Here is a 22,162-nt window from a genome sequence, read left to right as displayed (position 1 = left end):
AAATTGAGCTGAGAACTATTGCTAAAAATGAGTGAGTAAAAATTAAATGAGGACCTACATTTTTGCTATGTTTCCTCAGCGTGTAGAATTGTAAAATAAGAATAAGAATCTTTAAATCACGACACTCATTTACAAAAAATTTCATAATGTAAAAAGGGTCTTCCAAAAGTTTGGTAACTATCAAAACGTTCATAAGAGTAATAAAAAAAAATTTACAACTCTATCTGCAAAACCATCCCTAAATAGTTGATCGTTGTAGAAAAAAATTTGGTAAAAGACCCTTTAAAATTGTTTTTAAAAAGTTGAAAAATTTTCTTCTCAAATGCTAATTTAAAGGGAGGAAAAAAGTTCACACCATTCAACATATAACTTCTTTTTATCTTCCATTCAAATGTGTGAACAAGACGAAAATATTGGATTGATTCAGTTATTTTTCAATCAATTTTAAAAAACTTAATGAAATAGCGTAATAGCCAAGCCTATGAGTTACTTTACTAAAATAAAACTCACACTACAAATGTTTTATATGCCAAAACATAGTATGAAAAAACTATGAAAAATTTGATTATCAAATTGAAAGAAGAAATGTGTGAAATAGTAAAACAGAAGAAATTGTGAATCTTCCAAACTTTTTCATTAGAAGTTTATTCGAAAAAAATGCAACAATTTGTTTTGTGAAGAACTTCTACATGCATTAATGGAAATCGATGAAATTTTCAGTGAAGCTACCTACTAGTGATTTGTTTACATATGCAAATTTTTGTGACGTTCTGTCAAGTGTTTTTTTGAGATATCGCCCAATACAGAGGGTCATTGACTAAATTTTTTGGGCAGGATCGCGAAAAATTCAGGAAAGTCCTTGTGGGAGACCCAAAAACAACTGGAAATCAACTATTCGACCAAAACTCATATGGTAAATTGTTTATGGAGTCTAGGAAGATATAATAGTGAACTGACTCATAAAAAGGCCTGACTTCATTTCAGCAAGGTAAAAAGCTATTCGCTGTTAAAATAAACAAAATATGGTGGTCAAATCGTGCGCAAAATATTGGAACCACTAGCGGGAAGATATTTTGAAAAATTACGAAATGGACAGCAAAAAGAACGCTTTTGTGGGCACCTGGCAGGTTTCCAGCCAAAATCTTTTCGTTGGCATGTTCGCCAGGATGTTTCTGAGGTAAACAAGCAGAAAAAATTGAAAAAAATTATGTGTAGCACTTGAGGTGGCTGACGATCTGTGAAAGCTGCAAATCACTCAGTATTACATAATTGTTGACACAATAAATGGCGAAGTGTTTCATTTTTTTTTTTTCGAATACACTTCTTATATTTTGAAAAAAAAAAAAATTTCTATTTTATGTCAGTTCTTTGTTGTAAATCTTAAGTTTAAAAATTGGTTAGTGAAAACTGACTGTAAAAGTTTTCTATCGGATTCAATGTCATGCAGGAAAAAAGAAACCCATGCCCAACTCCAACAACTCTCTGAAGCTCTAATTATATGTTCCCTCAATCGAAATTCGATTGCGTGACTCGAACGTTAGCTGACGCCCCTTCTTTCGAACCTGGTGGTGGTCAATATCAATGACAAAACCGCCGATTTAAGAACACCATGCCCACGTGTATGCTCCGGTTTATTTTTTGTTTGGCTCAATTTAGCCCTAAGCAATATTCGACACTAGATAGAAAAACCACCGTTAAAAAGCGGCTTTCGGTTAGAGGTCGTCAAAGGCTTTCGGCGATTTCGGTGTCTATATTTATTGAAAGCGTGCTAGAGAACAACCCTTTTTTCCTGTAAATATCACAATTTAAGGGGAATAAAATTGAGTTCTCGAGTTAATGTAACACGCATCGGACGTTCGACAAGCATGTTGCGATGCACCCGAAACATAACCTACAAAAAAAATGGTAAACGGGACCTAGCGCGACATCGATAAATAATTAATGACTCTTGGAAGTGACACGAAACCGACAAACCTTGTCACGAAATGTCGATTTTCCCACCTTGCAACGACGAAGTTTTTGCTCTCCAAATCAACTGGCGAGGGACTAGGTCGACTAAGAAAGCAAGAAAAAAAAAGAATTCAAAGATTTCCTTGATTCCAATCCGATAGAAATCGATCGGCAAACCATTGCAACCAGACATGCACTTAAGCTGTTGTTGCTGCATCACGTCACAGTGCTAAGAGGCATTTGTAATTTGTTGCCAAGTGTGCCCCTCTTAGAGCGTCACGACTCTTTTTTTTGGGTTCTAATCAACCGATTTTCCCAGCACCCCATCAGCAGCGCAGAATGAGGATCGCGTGTGTCCTATTTTTTTCCATCAATGTTTGTTTGGTGCCTTAAGTTTTTTTTTTGCAATACTTCTCGACCATCAATTGAGGAAGGGAAACCTCGTTTCTGACAAAGCCAAAACCCCAATCCAATTGCGAAACGACTGTGTTAAATATTCCGATTTGACACCGAGAGAACAGACCGACTTTGGGACCAATCGAACGAACAACACAACACAATCGAATTTGATTGAGGTAGTAATTGTTCTGATTGAAATTCTGATGCGCGATGCCTGATTGAGCATGAAGGTCTCTCTTCATCCTTTGCCGACTTTCGAGGCACAGGTGAGCGCTGTCAATTTGTTGCTCGGTTCAGTCACAACAGTTCCACAACTGTCGATGATTCATGATCGAAAACAGCTGAACCGTAACAATTAATTTAATTTCGATTTCATTGATGCTATCTGGTTGGCAACTTATATGATGGGATTCACTTGAAGAGCAATCACACAATTGATTTACTCTCGTTTTCTAAAAGAGTTGAATCATAAAAAAATTACAATCCTCTTTAACCTAATTGGATGAGATTCGAAAACCTCATCCGAAGGAAGTTTAAAACATTTTGTATAACACAAAAAAAATACTTTAAACAAGTTTTCAATTGATAATCAATTACGTATTGTGTTGTGTTATGCTTCTACTTACGACTCTAGAATGCTGATAAAAAAAACTTCTTACGGTCCCTAATGTGAATTATTAGTTGATTTAACATTTCACATTGGCAACCAGGACAAGTTCCTGTTTAGAAACTGAAGTCCTTAGCAGAGCTTATCGCAATACATAAAACATATCATAAAATCAAATTTGAAATTACCTTAAGGTAGGTTGCCAGATGGTTTTAAAAAAAAAAGCGGGGCATTTATAGAAAAATTAGCGGGACTCGGCCGAAAAAAGCGAAACATTTTTGTGTTAAAAAGTTCTTAATAGGTAAATTTTTGGTAGAATATTAGTAGGGTATAAAAGCATAAGTAAGGATAATCGACAACTGAGGAATAGCTCAGTTATCAGAACACCGGCTTTCCGATTCAACTTCTATGATTTTAGGCTTAGGAGTAAACATCGAACAAAGTCTTTTCAATGCTTTTCCGCCAACTGCATCGATGGATAAAAATAGTGCAAATGGTTCAAAGTTATTATAGAAACAAAAGAATAAAAAAAATGCAGTATAGTAAACTGATAATATGTGATGTCAAAATTGAAAAAAATAAAGAAAAGACTGGTTAAATGACAAAAATTACAAATTTGTCAAATTTGACAACCTTGACAAAATTTCGAGAATTGTCAAAAATAAATAAATTGACAAGATTTGCTAAATTGACAAAATTAACAAAATAGACTAAATTGATAAAATTGCAAAAGTTTTTAAAAAATTTACAAAATTTAAAAACAACAAAATTGACAAAATTAACAAAATAGACTAAATTGATAAAATTTAAATGATAAAATTGGAAAAGTTATTAAAAAAATTACAGAATCAAAAAAATCACAAAATTTAAAATCGACAAATTTTGACAAAAAACGATAAGAATTACAAAATCAACAACTACTACAACAGCTTCTAAAATGACAAAAATTACAAAGATAAAATTGAAAAAAAAAATCAAAATTTACTGAATTGAAAAAAATGACAAATTTGGTAAAATTGAAAAAAAAAATACAAAATGCACAAAATTGACAAACTCGACCAATGGGACGAATTGGTCAATGTGGGTAAATTTGTCAGTTTAACTTTTATAAATTTCTGAAATTTTGGCAATGGAGCTAATTTGTCTTTTTAAATTTTTCATCATTCTTGTCAATTCGGTTGATTTTATGAATTTATCAAATCACTCAAGGTTTTAAAAGAAAAAAAAATCGCAGTAAAGTAATTTGCATGATTTGTATGTCAAACTGGGTAAAAATGACAAGATTGATAAAATTACAAAATTGTCAAACTTCACAACTTCGACAAAATTGACAAAATTTCAAGAATAGTCAAAAATGAATAAATTGACAAAATATGCTAAATTGAAAAAATTAACAAAATAGACTAGATTGATAAAAATGAAAAAGATGTATAAAAATTACAGAATCAAAATAAATTAACAAAATTTAAAATGCAGAAACTTACAAAATTTTGACAAAAACGATAAAAATTACAAAAACAACATTGACAAAATTGACAAAATTTCAAGAATTGTCAAAAATAAATTAACTGACAAGATTTGCTGAATTGACAAAATTAACAAAATAAGACTAAATTACATGTAATAAAAAAAATTACAGAATCGAAAAAATTGACAAAATTTCAAATAGACAAACTTACAAAATTTTGAAAAAAACGATAGGAAATACAAAAACAGCATTGCCAAAATTGACAAAATTTCAAGAATTGTTAAAAATAAATAAATTGACAAGATTTGCTAAATTGACAAATTCAACAAAATAGACTAAATTGATAAAAATTAAAAAAGTTAAAAAAAAATTAGCAAAATTTAAAATAGACAAACTTACAAAATTTTGACAAAAACTATAAGAATACCAAAAGCAACAACAACTATGAACTAAAACTGAGAAAAATTACAATGAGAAATTTTACAATAAAAAAATTTAAAATAAAAACAAAATCTACTTAATTAAAAAAAAAAATTGGCAAAATTGAAAAAAAAAACAAATTTGACAAAATTGAAAAAAAATTACAAAATGCACAAAATTGACAAACTAGACCAATTGGACAAATTGGACATTACCTACCTACCTAAGGGTCCAGCGCCGATTGACCGGCGCATAGGGCTGAGATAAAAGATCTCCACTGCTGGCGATCCGGAGCCAGCGTCTTCACTTGCTGCCAGCCGAGGTTCTCGTCAACTGTGCAGATTTCAGCGGCTAGACTTCGCCGCCACGAGCTTTTGGGCCTGCCTCTTCTTCGATGCCCATCTGGATTCCAGTCAAGCGCCTCTCTGCAAATCTCGTTTTCATCTCTTCGCAGCGTGTGCCCAATCCATCTCCACTTACGTTCCCGAATCTCGATTTCTAGCGCCTTTTGATGACACCGGCGATGAAGTTCAACGTTTGAGATCCAGTTGCCAGGCCACCAAGCGCGGATGATGTTCCGCAGGCAGCGATTCACAAAAACTTGCAGTTTTCGCGTCGTCACCGCATATGTGCACCAAGTTTCACACCCGTACAGCAATACGGATTTGACGTTTGAGTTGAAGATTCGGATCTTAGTTCGAAGAGAGATCTGGCGTGACCGCCAGATGTTTCGGAGACTCGCAAACGAAAATCGGGCTTTTCTGATCCGGGTCTCGATGTCCTTCTTGGTCCCACCATCAGGCGTAATCTGGCTACCAAGATACTGGAAGCACTCCACTGTCTCAACCTGTTGTCCAGCTACCACGAAATTGGAACGATTTTCTGTATTGATTTCCATCGACTTGGTCTTTCCGACATTGATTTTGAGACCTGCTGCCTTGGAGCTTTCGGTGAGGTCGTCGAGTTTGCTCTGCATGTCTTGTTGTGTTTGGGCGAGCAAAACAATATCGTCTGCCAGGTCAAGGTCGTTCAGTTGCTCCATGGTTGAAGGATTCCACGGCAATCCTCGGTTTGGTCTACAGTCAATCGATCCAGTCAAGATCTCATCCATTACGATGAGAAAAAGCAGCGGTGACAAAATACATCCTTGTCTCACTCCAGCAGTTACCGGGATTGGTTCGGACAAGACACCGTCGTGCAAGACCTTGCACGAAAATGCCTCGTACTGTGCTTCGATGAGATGGACTAGTTTCTCTGGGACCCCTCGTCGTCTAAGAGCAGCCCAGATGTTTTCGTGGTTCAGTCGGTCAAATGCTTTTTCGAAATCAACGAACACCAGCAGAAGAGAGTCCTGGAATTCGTTGATTTGTTCCAGTATTATTCGTAGCGTTGTGATGTGGTCCACACATGATCGTCCGGATCGGAATCCAGCTTGTTGCCGTCGGAGTGTAGCGTCGATTTTCTCCTGGATCCTGTTCAGGATCACTTTGCAGAGTACTTTGAGGGTTGTACAGATCAAAGTTATGCCACGCCAGTTACCGCACTCTGTCAGGTCTCCTTTCTTTGGGACCTTTACGAGGATACCCTGCATCCAGTCGGCCGGGAATGTTGCAGTATCCCAAATGTCAGCGAATAGACGGTGCAACATTTGTGCTGACAAGGCAGGGTCGGCTTTGAGCATTTCAGCAGGAATGCAATCGATTCCAGGCGCTTTGTTGGATTTCATGTCCTTGATTGCCGCTTCTATTTCAGCCAGCGAGGGCGCTTCCGAGTTGACGCCATTAATGCGACTTACTGTGGGCGCCTCGAGCTGCGGGTTCTGTTGGCCATTGCTATTTGTAACTCGAAAAAATTGATCAAAATGCTCAGTCCAACGCTTGAGCTGATCTGTTCGATCTGTCAGCAGCTGACCTGCTCGGTTTTTCAGCGGCATTCTTGCATTAGTCCTTGCACCACTAAGGCGGCGAGAAATATCATATAATAATCGGATATCTCCAATGGCGGCGGCTCTTTCTCCCTCTTCGGCTAGGGAGTTTGTCCAGGCTCTCTTGTCTCGTCTACAAGCTCGTTTAACTGCCTTTTCCAGCTCCGCATATCGTAAGCGGGCGGCTGCTTTGGCTGACCCGGTACATGCCTGCTCAATTCCGACTTTCGCCTTTCTCCGATCATCGATCATCCTCCAGGTTTCATCCGACATCCATTCACTTCGTCTTCCACAAACTTTACCGAGAGTACCATGGCTCGTCGTGATAAAGGCATTCTTGATTCCACACCACTGTTCTTCGACTGTACCGCCTGTCGGCAATTCCGAGGCTCGGGATTCTAGCTGTTCAACGTATGCCCTTTTCACCTCTGGATTCTCCAACCGGCGGACGTCGTATCGACACCCGACTTTCTCCTCGCGCCGTTGGACACGTGCAACTCTCAGTCGTATCTCGCCAAGGACGAGGTGATGGTCAGATGCAATGTCTGCGCTCCGTTTGTTGCGGACATCAAGAAGGCTCCTTCTCCATTTTCGGCTGATGCAGATGTGGTCAATTTGATTTTCTGTTCGGCCATCTCGGGATACCCAAGTGACCTTATGTGCTGGTCGATGGGGGAAGAGCGATCCACCGATCACCATGTTGTTGTTGCCACAAAATTCTACAAACAGCTCTCCGTTTTCGCTCATCTGTCCTAGGCCATGGCGCCCCATGATGCGCTCAAAGTCCTGATTATCGGAGCCAATCTTTGCGTTGAAGTCGCCTAAGTGGATTTGAATGTCACCCTTCGGAATTCTCTCAACCACGCTGTTCAATTGACTGTAAAACTGCTCTTTCTCCTGCAAATCGGCAACGTCAGTTGGCGCATAACACTGGACCATTGTAAGGTTTCTAACCCGTGTTCTGAATCTGGCTACGATTATTCTTTCGTTTATCGGTTCCCATCTTATGAGGGCCGCATGGGCCTGCGGGCTTAACAGGAAACCAACTCCTCGTTCCCGAGTAGCATGTTCTCCTCGTATGCCAGAGTAAAGCAGTACTTGCCCGGACTGTGTCTTGTGTTCTCCAGTGTTAGGCCAACGGACTTCGCTCAGTCCCAATATCTCTAGCTTGAGGCGGCTAGCTTCTCTAGCAAGTTGAGCCAGCTTTCCTGGCTGGGCAAGGGTCAAAACATTCCAAGTTCCAATTCTAGTCCGTGTTTTCATGCTAAAAGTCGTTGCCAAAGTTCCAATTCGGTTATTTCTTCTCTCAGTTTCTGTAACAATAAATGATTTTAGGAGCAGTAGGTTGTTAGCCTAAAGTCCCTATCCCGCGATGGGGCTGCCATCTTGGACTTAGCTGGCGGGAGCCGCATTTCATAAATTCAGCCGCTTGCTGCAAGACAGACGCTGTTTGAGCCGCCCCTGACCTGGAGAACAGACGCTCGGTTGTTGTTGCACGCCGCCCCTGACCTGGGGAACAGACGCGTGCGGCCACCTTCTCAGTCTGCATGCGACCAAAGCATCCACCGGGGTTGGGTACCCGATCTCCGCTTAGGTTACTCGCACCCCAGCCGGCACCGCGGGGAGGTAGAGATAGGAGTTGTGAATAAGAGGTGATATGACCACTATGGGGTCTCGTGTTGCACATTATCCACCGTTTACCAGCTAAATTGGACATTGGATGAGGAAAATGATACAAATTAAAATGGCTATGGCTGAAATAACAGAAACGACAAAAAAAAACTAAATTGACAAAAATTACAACCAATACAAATTATAACGAAAATTGACAAAAATGTTAAAATGACAAAAAATGTCAAAACTGTCAAAAATGACCAAATTGGAAAAAAGAATGCAAACTGGCAAAAATGAAAAAGTTAACGAAATGGACAAAGTTGACAAAAAATGATAAATTTTACACAGTTGACAAACTTTGCTCAATTGACGTAAATTTTGTCAATTGAGTAAAGTTTGTCAACGGTGTAAAATTTATCATTTTTTGTCAACTTTGTATTGTCCTTTTTGTCGATAACGTCATTTTTACCGTTTCATTAATTATGTCAATGTAATCAATTTTCTCAATTTTATCAAATTTGTGAATTTTGTCAATGTTGTCACCTTTTTTTCATTTTCGTTATTTTTTTTTATTTGTAAAATTAAACGTTTTTGTCAATTAGTTCAATGTTTGTCAATTTCTGAAATTTTGTAAATTTTGTGAATTGAGCTAATTTGGCTGTTTTCGATTTTTATCAGTTTTGTCATTTGGTCAATTTGACAAATTTCTTTTCAAATTAGCCAATTTAGTTATTTTCATGATTTTGATAATTTGTGGCAACTTCGTCCATTCCATCACTTTTGTCATTTTCGTAAGTTTTGTTTGATTTGGTCAATTTGGTCTCGAAGCAATGTCAATTTTGAAATTTTTATAAATTAAGTTCATTTTTCAATTTTTTTTTTTTTTAATTTTTGTCTATATTGTTTTTTTGGGCAATGTTCTTTTTGTTTAAGTTTTTGTAAAATTAGTCAATTTTAACAAAAATATCATGCATATTTCTAAAGTGATAAAATTGAACAAAAAAATGATAAAATGGGCAAAATTCTCCCTATTATCTAAAAAAAATTTGTGAAATTTACTAAATTTACAAGTTTACTAAATTTACAAGTTTACACAATTTTTAATTTGTGAAAAATGACAATAATGACAAAATGACAATAATGGCAAAATGACAAAATTGAAAATATTGACCATAATTGTCAAAATTTTCATACTTTTCAAAATCAATATTGAATTCGTAGGGTCGGTCGGTTTTTTTTCAAACCGAATCGTATTTTACAATTGTAATTCGTTTCTTCAATTCCAACCAAAGCGAATGTTGAATTATATGAAACACATACATGGCAGGGGCATCTTTTTTCAAAATTGTATTCCCTATGGAGATATGTTTTCTTTATTTTTTTTTTTTTTTTAATTTAAGTTACCATATGCTGTAATTCCAACAATAGTACATTGAGATTACGCTTATTTTTAACAAATTTCATAGAAACGAAATAACAGAGGATTTTTCAGGATTCAGCCATTCGAAAACCGCCAATTGGTTTCAAATTACACAAAAATTAACAAAAGAAGAAATTGTTATTTGTTCCAGCCTAATTTACGGCGGGACATTTTCGAAAAAAGCGAGACATGACCCGCTTTTGTGGGACGGATGGCAATCCTACCTTAAAGCGATTCAAAGACCTTAAAATATGTATGTAACTTTATGAGAAAAAGTGGATTTTTTTAAATGATAATTTCAAGATTTCATCATGGCGACCGTGAAAATTTTCTTCGAGATATGAGAAACTCGTTCGAGAAATGAGCCGTCTTCCTGATAAAATTCATCGAGCTGGGATTCAGATTCAGAATTTCTAACACTTCATTACTAATGCAAGGAATATTATATTGAAATACAGAGGAAAATCCCACCAGAAACAAGAACAAACATTAACTTTTCAATACACGTTGCTAATTGATAATCATGAGCTGCCCTCAGTTGTTGGTCAGTCAGTCATTAACATGTTTCGAACGTTAGGAAGTATCGAAGTCGGACTCAAGCTACATCCATTTAGTGTAGCTAACCCGTTTATCATAGCTCTAATGACCCAGGGGCCGATGTTCTCGGGGAACCCAACCAGGAAACAACATGACCGTGACCAGTTCCAAACATTTCATTCACACTCCCGGTGGTCGTCGGCGTCCTGGTCCTATATTTGTCTTAGAAACATCTAGCGGATGCACTTCGATGTTCGGGAGAAATGGTCATTATTTACCCTTGGGTACGCAAATGCATCTTTACTTAAGGACATTCAGCTAGCAGTGCATTATCATTTGATCGAATAAACTAATTGGATTAAAACTAGTCAATTTACCAGGTATAATCAGCTGAGATTTAATTGAATAAGACTCTACACGTACATTTTGTACGAAATCACAAACCCAATCACGAAGGAAAGTGCTTGTTTAACCAGAGTAAATTTGAAAACTAGCACCTCTCGTGATTGGGAGAACCATGAGATTGCGCCTGAAAGTTTGTCAATATTTGAACGAGCGTGTTCCTGTAATGCACTTTCCAAATCTTCCAACTTCTACCCCCTCGAAAGTGTTGATGCTGCTGTCATTATTGGTGTTACAAACATTGCGGCCGCCAGAACTTTTTATGATGAATATTAACATTAATAATAATAGCTTGTGGCTTCCCGAGAAGTCAAAACCCAAAGTCCGCGCTCCTAGAAGGGGACGAGAAAACCAAACACATTAAGGCTGTCTGAAGCTGCATTTAACATATTTCGAAAACCCCAACCATACATATGCATACGCACTAAGGCAGCCTTTTGTAAGTCTAGTTGGGTGCATTCAAGCATGCGCCGTTTTTCTGGCTGGCCCCGAGCGGAGAAAATGGATGCAAAAACATCACATCGGGAGGTTACTTGGATCGATGTGATGTTGATGTTGATTGTTTGCGTTCATTCATTTCGTCCGAACGAATTGAGGATGATGTGAGGGCGCGCAGTGGGCCATGAGAACTGATCATTACTCATTCGGCTGCTTCTTTCCGGGGCTCACAAATCGACGGTGATGATGTTGTGACTACACTGGTTCTTGTTGTTCGATTTTCTTGGTGGCGGAAAAAAAACCGCAATGAAGACCAGGCTGAAAAGCCGGTCGTGACTTTCGGAAGTCAAACAGTTGTGTGTGGACTGGACAAGTTTCCTTTTCGGATGCAGGAAACCGTAATTCCTGTGTTTGGGTATTTGCTTTGTTCCGCCTTTCCAAAAGGAATGTTTTATACATTCTGAACGGAAAAATGGTTCTGTTTTGGACGCAGTCGGTATGCAGTTTACATAAGTAATGGAAAAAAAATCACCTTGTCCAAAAAATATTCAACTCCCATCAATAACATGACAAGTTTAACGAGTCAGGTTTTCAACATCACAAACTAAAAACCTTTATTCAAAGGTGATGGGAAGTATTAGAGAAACATGAGATAACAAAGAAAGAAAGAACATAAGCAGTTTATATTAAGAGTTTCTCGAAAAAGATACAACGGCTCACCGGCAGGATTCGAACCCGCAATTGCCGCTTCAGTACAAAGGCGCGTTAGCCAATTTCACCACGTTGAACGTGACGAAATATGCTTCAGTATGCGTACATGTCGAGCTCCGTCGGTCGACCCCTGGGTCTTCTATCGATACTCCATGTATATCTCGTATCTGCTCTTTGCTCACTATTGATCTCTTTGTTGTTTCTCTATCACAATCCATCGACTCAGGCTTTTAGCCCTTTTTCCCTTGATAAAGTAGGTTACTAGAAGTATAATCTTCAACAGACTAACTATCTGCACAGAGGGTGAAAATGGACTAACTAACAGACAGTTCGGTTTTCGGAAAGGGAGATCCACAGTGAACGTCATCCGATTGGTGACAGAGTACGCAAAACGCGCATATCGGAAGAAGAGAACAGGTGTTCAACATTGCGCCATTGTGACGATCGAAATTAAAAATGCCTTCAACAACACTATCTGGGAAGCTATTGCCAAAGCGCTGTGACCAACCAAAGAGTTGTGAAACACATAGACATTACTGTTGGAGGACACACCGCATCTTCGAAACAGCATATTATGATACTGCGTCGAAGGTCATCGACTCATTGGCTATGCCGAACTGCCATTATCCAAAGAGCAGCAAGAGACGTCTGATTTCAACAACTCAATACTTGACGTCTTTTCTAAGGACTCAAAGTTAGACCTCTCGTCAACGACTAGACTTCTGCCGTTTTGACCAAGAATTGCTCATCCTAACCACAACCCGTCACGTTCATCTTCCTAGAATTCTTCTAACCACGGTAGCATATCGCCCGATATGCCTCCTGGATACTGCTGGAAAGGTGCTAGAGAAAGTCGTCCAAAGCAGGATACAGCTCTACACCGGAGGTGCGAACGACCTACCCGAAAAACAGTTTGGTTTTCGGAAAGGCCACAGCACGGTGGATGCCATTCGACTAGTCATCGAAGCGGTAGACGCAGCCAGGCTGAAGAAGGGACCGGTTTTGCGCAGTCACCCTTGACGTGAAGAACGCCTTCAACAGCGTCTGTTGGCCAGCGATTGCGTCGTCGCTCATTCGATTGAGGATTCCGGCATATATCTGTAAGATGGTGGAGTGTCGCTTCAGTAACCTCCTACTACAGTATAAGACCAGTAAGGAACTGGAAACAGTGAGTGTCTCGGCAGGGGTTCCTCAGGCTCCGCAGACTCGGCAGAGTATTGTGGAACATCGGAAGAGGTCCAGTTACTCGCCACAGTAGCGATCGAGAAGGTGGATAGTTGGATGCGCTCCAAGAGCTTGCGTCTGGCTCACCACAACACCAAGATTATGCTGAACATAAACCTGATTGAGCACAATTAGGGACGATTTCAGCTGGACCGTACGCAATCGGATTCAAGCGGACCATCTCCAACAACTTGGCAATCCGCTGGAAGGAGGGTCCAGGTGAGCATGACCTCTTTCATTTTGTGGTACGGAGCGGAAGCCTCTCTCTCTAGCCTCTACTCTAGGCAGCCTTGAGCAAGCAGTTTAATATGTAGAAGCTCTGCAGCGTGCAGCGGCTAATGAACCTGCGAGTTATCAGTGCATACCGAACGGTGTCCTCGGTAGCTGCTGACGTTGTGGCGGGGGTCATGCCCATCTCGGTCTTGCTAGAGGAAGATATCTTCTGCTATGAGCACAGGCACATGTGCGGAAATATGCCAGAGAGGTCTCGATGTCCAACTGGAGGACCAGTGGGAGAGCTCGGAACGCGACCGGTTGACCCACCGCTTGATCCCTAATGTCGGATTTTAGATGATTCGGAGACATAGAGAGGTGTATCTCTGCATAACGGAATTCTTGACTGGTCACTAGACTGCTACAAATTTGTATGGGAAATTCAAAACCTTTGAAATGTTATGCGCTGCAGGTTTAAATTGATCCTAGGCCTAGTACAAGATCTCATGCCAAATTTGGGCCAGATCGGATCACGTTTAGGGGTCGCTCAACGAGCCTGAAGTTTATATGGGATTTTGAGACATTTTGTTCGGGAGAAACATGAAAAACCAGTTTTTCATCAATAACTTTGGTTCCCGTCGGCCGATTTCTTTCAAAAACGGGTTTTCTTAAAGCCTAAATTATGAAAAATATTTCATCCGAAGACTGCATTTCAATTAGAGTAAAGATAAGAAAGTTGTAAGGCTTCAAAAATGGGTTAACTTTTTTAAGGATGGTATTCATCACTGTTAATGAGTCGAGGCGGTCGAACATATTGGCGCCTCATTAACAGTGCTGAATACCACCGTTAAAAAAGTTAGCCCATTTTTGAAGCCTTATAACTTTTTTATCTTAACTTTTATCGAAATGCAGCCTTCGGATGAAATATTTGTCATAATTTAGGCTTTAAGAAATCGGCCGACGGGAACCAAAGTTATAGATAAAAAACTGGTTTTTCATGTTTCTCCCGAACAAAATGTCTCGAAATCCCATACAAACTTCAGGCTCGTTGAGCGACCCCTAAACGTGATCCGTTCTGGCCCAAATTTGGCATGAGATCTTGTACTAGGCCAAGGATCAATTTTAGCCTGCAGCGTATAACTTATTCAAAAGTCGGGTCATTTGGGGCACTCTACTGATCACGGATGCTTCATGCAGTACCACCATCGCGATGGTTTAGATATGTGGCCACGACTTCTGCACAATCGTAAGGGAGATGTGTGGGGATGCGAACACTTGACGCGTAGTCAGCGATGGGTTCACCCGGATCATGACTGCCCTGCAGAGGAGTTGGAACCAGCACTAGTTCGCGACTGGTATAGGGTAACTCCTTCGCCAGGGAGCTTCTGAGTAGTGTGCGTCTAAACCAGGCAGTAAAGCATACGAAGACTTTACCTTCTGCGTATGCCGAGGTTGCTAGGTACGTCGCGAAGGTTGTGTAGGATACCCTAACGCCGCGTATTATCCAAGTAGAAAGCGCTCTCAACGACGGAAACTGCGGAGATAAGACTTTAACTTCGGCGCAGTCGAACTTGTAGGGAAAAGAGTATTCACGCCACGGAATACTTTCGGATAGAGTAACTTCATGTCGTCGGCAGGTGAGTCACTCGAGTCAGTGTAAGATAACGTCTTCGCTGGGAATCATCTGGGAAGTTTTGTGAAGCCCTAGACTAGACTGCCCCAAATTTGTATGGGAAATTCAAAACCTGTGAAATGTTATGCGCTGCAGACTGAATCCTTGTCCTAGTACAAGATCTCATGCCAAACGCCCAACGAGCCTGAAGTTTGTATGGGATTTCGAGACATGTTGTTCTTGAAAAACATTGGAAATCCAGTTTTTAATCAATAACTTTGGTTCCCGTCGGCCGATTTCTTTCAAAAACGGATTTTCTTAAAGCCTAAATTATGAAAAAAATTTCATCCGAAGATTGCATTTCAATTAGAGTTAAGATAAGAAAGTTATTAAGCTTCAAAAATGGGCTAACTTTTTTAAGGATGGTATCAATCACTATTAATGAGTCGAGGCGGTCGAACATATTGACGCCTCATTAACAGTTCTGAATACCACCGTTAAAAAAGTTAGCCCATTTTTGAAGATTAATAACTACTCTACTCTACTCTACTCTACTCTACTCTACTCTACTCTACTCTACTCTACTCTACTCTACTCTACTCTACTCTACTCTACTCTACTCTACTCTACTCTACTCTACTCAACTACTCTGCTCTGCTCTACTACTCTACTCTACTCTACTCTACTCGACTCGACTCGACTCGACTCGACTCGACTCGACTCGACTCGACTCGACTCGACTCGACTCGACTCGACTCGACTCGACTCGACTCGACTCGACTCGACTCGACTCGACTCGACTCGACTCGACTCGACTCGACTCGACTCTACTCTTACTCTAACTCTACTCTACTCTACTCTACTCTACTCTACTCTACTCTACTCTACTCTACTCTACTCGATTCGATTAAATTCGACTCGACTCGACTCGACTCGACTCGACTCGGCTCGACCCCCTCTTCAAGGTTATCCTAATACTGAACCACACGTGAACTAGCTAAGGATATGCCACCAAGAACTTCTCCCGTCATAGTTATGTAGGACTTACACTTTTTCGTCTCAACGGTTATTTCACCAAAACGAGTCCAGACGATTTCGTTTACGTTCCCACCAAGGTGTTAGCAAGCTCAGCTTCCGTTAGCATCTGTCAGAAGACGTAGATCTTTTCTGAGTGTTGACCACGATTGACACTTTTGTGCTCTGTAATATCCACTTTTTTCTTGCATCTTATTTACTTTCCAGGCCCCTAAGTGCAGCCTGTCGAGTCTTGAGGCGCCTTGGGACTTTGTTTTGCACAAAGGCCTTTTTTTGCTCTTGGACACTTCGCAGCTCTTGGAATTGCTCTCTCCTCAGCTGCGTTCCATACTACCTATGCTTCTACCAGTTCGTCGGTCTCTGTCGGGTCACAACTTCAGTGGTCCTAAAGCTATTCCATTCGGGGTCCAGGCATATGATTGGCCAGGTCCCTTAAGAGTTTCAAGCTCAGCGTAACAATAGCGGGTATTGGGAGAGGTATCCTAGGCCAGCTATTTCTAAATGTTTAGCACAGCGAAGGTTGGCAAAGTTTCGCCAAGAGATTTTCTAGGTTTGTATCGAGAAAAGCAGCCAACTCCCTCAAGGAAAAGTGATTACCATCCCTGTCTAATAGGTCTAATAGAATCCGGATTCATTTTCAGCCTCTATCAGAAAAAGTGATTAGAGGTAATGGATACAATTCATGCTAAAACAGTGTGATTTTAAAATTTTAGTTTTGACTCAAAAATATTAAAAAATATAGAGTCGTGCAGCATGAAAATATAATCTTAATTTCTAGTTTCTCACCGGAAAATTGAGCGAATGAAAGCACGCACAAATATCACCACCTCAACCGCCTACTCAACCTTAGATTAGATATTTACTCACTCACTCAAAGCTCACTCAACTTTGATTAACCATCCATAATCATGTCACAAAAGCATCACCATAAAAGATCACCCGCAAGAGGTCGGAACTATATTTACCTGCAAAGAAACGAAAAAAGAAAGGTTTATTAATAACGGCTAGTTTCATTTTGAGTTCACAGTCATGTTGGTAATAAAACTAGTAGTGATAAATGACACTGGATGCCGTGAATCATCCGAAAGTAAGAGCGCTTTCGCACGGTTGTTTTCCTTCCAGTACTAATGAAAAGAAAAATTCTTATAAACAGTAATAAACTGAGTAGATAATTTAGGAGAGTTTAGGGTAAAAGGGCTTTTAAAATGACTCAAATAAGGGCGGATCTATCTGGGAAATGATTTTCGTTAGGGCGTGTCAAATATTGAAAACTTAAATTATATTTCAGTGAGGGTTTTTTAAGCAAGATAGGCCATCTGCGTATGTTAGAAGGACCAACATTTTAAGAGTTAAATAATAAAAATTGTTGTCACGCTCTACTTTGGTTCCCATTTGATGGGAATTTTGCCCATTTTCTGAGCCTTAAAAGACCCAAACAAACATTAACCTCCGTCTGTTAGCAGCTTTTATTCATGGCTCTAGAGCGTGTGTGGGTGGATGGGAAGTTGGGAAGTGACAAGTTTTATTAGCCATTCAAACTCAAATGTAAAACGAGCCGATTGTTGAATGCAACTTTGTGGTGCTGCTGTCTCAAAGACTGCAGCGGCAGACAGACAACAGCTTCCACCCACATGGCGTCAAAATCATCACAACTTCTAGCAGCTGCGATGTCTGTTTACATTTGGCTCCGTTTGTGTGAATTTCTTCGGGAAAATCCGAGCACAAGCCAGATGGACAGAGCCGGTCGTTCGAAAAAATAAAGGTCAGCGAACCCTCCTCGATTGGAAGACATGACACGCACGTTTCGTTGATTGACCCCGAATAGTACGAGAAATGAAACGGAAAAAGGGAAAAACCCGTAGAAAATTTGTCAATTTCCAACCCTCAAACGCGGGTGATCCGGCCAATTTGTATAACCCGATAACATCGATTACCACAAACAGAGGAACAAGTTGGGAATCGAATGGAGGGGAAAATTTGGTTCGGAAAATCATTAACATTTTCTTCATTAGGGCTTCGATCGATTATGGCGTGTGAAACTATCAGCAGCGAACAGCTGCTGGTGTCGGTTTAATAGTTTCCAAGTGACGATTACAATTTTTGAGGTAGGGATATTTAAGAACACCTGTCAATATTGGCTGGTGGAGGTCCTACAATCCGGCTTGAAGGACCAAAACAAATCATCGAATTTTCATTTTTTTTTTTGTTTTCTCTGGCACTGTCAGCTTTAAAAAACTAAACCCTTTAGTCACGATTATTTTAAGACGTGATCACATTAATTGGAAAATGGATACCGTGAACTGGTTCAACGCTTATTATTCCGCAATCCGCTTTTTTTATCTGTATGCTTAATGTAAATAAATAAACATACAAACAAACAACCATCATCATCGAAATAACATCCAATTTGCCAGATTTAGTCCTGAGCTTACACCAAAAGCACGCCCCCTTAAACACATCACTGGAAAGTAAGTGACATGGTACATCCACTTCACTTCTCTTGAAGTTTCTGGTTTAGCGGTGGGTGGTTCTGCTACTGTCAAACTTGGTCACGACTCCTCGAAACAGAGGAAGAAGCAAAAAGCTTCAGCCCGGAATCGGAACCGCGAAAAATTGGGATCACGACCTGACGGCGCAATCCTCTTCATGACTACGATTTCGAGACTTCGACTCCGACTTCAACTTATGCTGATGGTGATGCACCTACCTACCTAAATGTGTTGTTTTTGTTTGCTCCATTTGCTTCCATAACGTCAGCCGCCATCATTATTAGCTTGTAGCTGTCAAAAGTCACTCCAATCCGGGCGGCGCGCGGTTACGCTCGTGCCCAGTGATCGGGGTGCTACCTATTTTTTTTAATATTCTCCTTCCCGACTAAACCGGGCGACTTCCCCCGTGGCCGAAATGGTTTTCCGTTCTTCCAAGAGCCCTGCAATCAGTGCGATGGTTCTCACGGAAGGTGCTTCTTAGCGTTATTTTTTGTGTCTGGTACTACGATACAAAGCTGCAATTTGGACAGCCGTTTGATTAATGTATGGCGTTTGTGGTTCTTAGAAGGATTGGGTTTCAAGCCAAATGGAAAACGTTTTATAAAGTTTCACATAATAGCATCAGAAAACATCTTATTTTTGCTTATTTTTATATCAACACTATCCAGTATCATAAAATTGAAACTTAAATGAATAAAAACCACTTTCAGAGAATTTAACGAATTTAAACATTATTGTTCACTGAAGGCGGCCTCAAAAGATCGAAACGTAAAACCGATCGAAAAAAAAATGTGAACTGAAAATTTTTTGCTCCTGTATTTTATCGACGGAATGAGTCTTTCAGACTTTTTTGAAAATCAGTTGGAATCTCTGTGTATGATCTCAATAAGTAATTTTGCATTTGAATGAGAGATTTTTAGCCAACTGGGGTGTAATCTCTTAGCGTATGTTTGGATGAAGCCCGTCATTGTCAGTTGATTGGTAGGCGCCTGGCCCTTAACCCCATCACGGATAAAGCACTAACCACACTGACGGTACACTCGATTTCATTTGTGGGAAAAAATTTCCAACAGTATGCAATGGTGATTCCAGAGTGCGCATCGATCGCTTTTGATGAAATTGTAAATTGTAAAGTGATACAATCCGGCTGAACAGTAAAATTTCTTCAACAGGGTAATTTTTGGTCAAATTATGCAGGTTCGCAATAACGAAAATAGTCAGATTTTTTTTTCTTCTAAGTGTCATGTCTATAAAGTCAGTGGATATAGTGGTGCAAGTAGCAGTAGTGGTGAACCGGGTTGTTAATATCGCTCAACTCGAATTAACATCCGAGGACGAATCCTCGATGGATAAAAGGGAAAGACTTTGGTAAGAAGACAGTTTCTTTGCGAAACTTCGCAATTAAATATTAGTTACCTTAATCCCTTCCAAAATGTCATTTTTCGGAGAAATTAAAAAAAAAGTGCATTCATCCAGTAAATTAACTACATTCATTACAGAATTTTTCAGAAATTTAGAATAAGATTTTTTTTGTCCTGCAAGGTTTACAAATTTAGAAATTCTTTCTTGAATATGCACCCATGGTACACAAATATTTAGAGTCTTATTTTCAATCAATCATGCTATAAAATCACACTCGCACAAGACAGACAATTACTCCCTACAACAAAAAACGCTTCCTATTAAATTCATAGATTATCAGTCATAGTGATTGGAAGCGTGCAAAAAATGCTATTTCAAGAACAAAAATGTGAAATTTTCATAACATAAACAGCAAATTATTTCCCAACAAATCCGCAACAGTAACAAATGATACCAAAATCTCAGAACAATTAAAAATTCAATGTTTGCAAAACAAATCCACATTTCCGATAAAAAATGCAAAAATTAGTTTTTGATTACAATCGGCTACTCATTTAAAAACCCGTTAGCATCGTTCCACCTTCGATTAGTTCTCGCAAAATGTTCCTCGGAGGTTGTTTCCGGAATCCGCTGGAAGTGCTCCCGGTCGGGATGCAAACCATGCAGCTGATTGGGCTGTGGGGTGAACCCTGGAAGGCCATCAAGTTTGCCATCATCGCCTCCTGGATGGCGTTCATGTTCGTGGGACCGAAAACAACGCTCGAATTTGGAGGAGTTGGGTTCGATTCCTTTGCCCGTGGGACGGCCGAACTGATTTATTTTACCGATTTCATATCGTCGATGGTGCTATTTGCCTTTCGTAGGAGATCTTATGTGCGGATGATCACTATATTGCAGGATTCCTTCCGGGAGTGTGCAGCCGATGGACAACCTGAGGCTTGCAGGGTTGCAATCCTGGCCTTTAATTGGAAGATATTTCGATATTCGAGGGTCTACGCCTGTTTCATCGGGAGTTGTTTGATCTTCTACGTTCCGCTTCCGATGACGGCTACGTTTGTCAACTATTTCAGCGCAATGCAGACCAATGGATCGGTTGAGTTCGTTCTACCGTTGGAAAATCAGTTCTACTGGTTGGATATTCGCAACAACATCCGTCACTACGTGATCTATATGAGTATGTTGACCCCGGCTGTTTGTGCCTCGGCTTGTCTTAGCACCGTGAAGGGAACGGTCTTGTTTACAATCATCCGATACGGAGCGACACTTTTTGAACTTGTTTCGTTGAAGATTCAAGCATTGGGTGCTTCCTTTAAGGATGGCTCGGAAGATGATATAAACAAGAGTAACGAACGCCATCAAGAACTACAGCAGATCATTAAACTTCATCAACGGGCTTTGGAGTACGCTAACCTGCTGGAAAGCACCATGCAACACATCCTACTGTCACAATTTGTCAACTGTATGCTCATCTCTTGTCTGATGATGTTCTACATTTCGAGTGTAAGTTTCTCCAAACAAAGTGGACGGATGAACGGGTCAGTATCAGAGTTCAAATTCATTAAACGGAACCTTTTTTTTGTTTCGCTCTTCTTCCTTATTGCCGCTGGCCTCCGGGGGAGGGTCGTTCATCATCATCATCATCATTATTCATAGACCTACGGTCCGAATGTCGTCAATATGGTGATCTTGTTTGCCGTCCTGATGGTGGAAGTGTTTGCTTACTGCTTCAGTGGCAACGAACTCAGCGAGAAAGTAAGTCACATTTGGATTGAAACACCGAGAGAAATGAAATGAAATTTAATATTTTTATTTTTGGAGGCTGCTTCGGTGGCCAACGTTATCTACTGCTATCCGTGGTACCGTGAGCCGGTCCAGATTCAGAAGCAGATTCGACTGATGATTCAGCGCAGCCAGCGGAAGGTTGGCATCACTGCCGCCAAATTCTACTTTGTGGATATCGTCCGATTCGGACAGGTTGTGCAGGCTTCGTACTCGTACTATCTGATTCTGAAGGAGAGGTTTTAAGCTGCTGTTTTGTGGTAAATTCCCAAGAAACGTTATTAAACTCTGTATAATTAGAATTTGGAACTACTAGAAATCATCTGTTACCTATAAGTATTTTTTTTAAATAATTGACATTGTCCTTAGTCTTTCGAGGATAGCTTGAAATATACCGTGAGAATTATTCTTCAATGGCGACCGTCAAAAATGAGTTGAACAAGATCGGATGACCGCTTCCCAAACTTGCATATTAAAAAAATCCTCTCAACTTTTAAACATGTCACGTATTTTTTTGATGATCATCACTACTGAATGCAATCGTCAAAGAATATGAAT

General features: G+C 39.9%; 1 protein-coding gene across 1 annotated transcript; it reads left to right on the top strand.

Annotated features, from left to right (window-relative positions):
* The first annotated feature begins 20,827 nt into the window (after positions 1 to 20,827).
* On the top strand, positions 20,828 to 21,854 carry LOC129744834 (odorant receptor 22c-like). The gene is made up of 3 exons (XM_055737562.1): positions 20,828 to 21,325; positions 21,479 to 21,577; positions 21,644 to 21,854. Exons 1-3 carry the CDS (start codon positions 20,867 to 20,869, stop codon positions 21,848 to 21,850), a joined length of 765 nt encoding a protein of 254 aa, XP_055593537.1. The 5' UTR covers positions 20,828 to 20,866; the 3' UTR covers positions 21,851 to 21,854.
* The last annotated feature ends 308 nt before the right edge of the window (positions 21,855 to 22,162 follow it).

This window comes from Uranotaenia lowii, chromosome 2 (genome assembly GCF_029784155.1).
Source record: "Uranotaenia lowii strain MFRU-FL chromosome 2, ASM2978415v1, whole genome shotgun sequence".
In the NCBI taxonomy this organism is placed as follows: domain Eukaryota; kingdom Metazoa; phylum Arthropoda; class Insecta; order Diptera; family Culicidae; genus Uranotaenia; species Uranotaenia lowii.
The sequence above is the reverse complement of the archived record's forward strand: the minus strand, read 5'-3'. Positions and strand labels throughout refer to the sequence as shown.

Coding starts and splice junctions, on each gene's coding strand:
- LOC129744834 (XM_055737562.1), top strand. CDS start 20,867: ATGACGGCTACGTTTGTCAACTATTTCAGCGCAATGCAGACCAATGGA. Junction 21,326..21,478: donor TGATGTTCTACATTTCGAGT/GTAAGTTTCTCC, acceptor CATTATTCATAG/ACCTACGGTCCGAATGTCGT. Junction 21,578..21,643: donor GCAACGAACTCAGCGAGAAA/GTAAGTCACATT, acceptor TTATTTTTGGAG/GCTGCTTCGGTGGCCAACGT.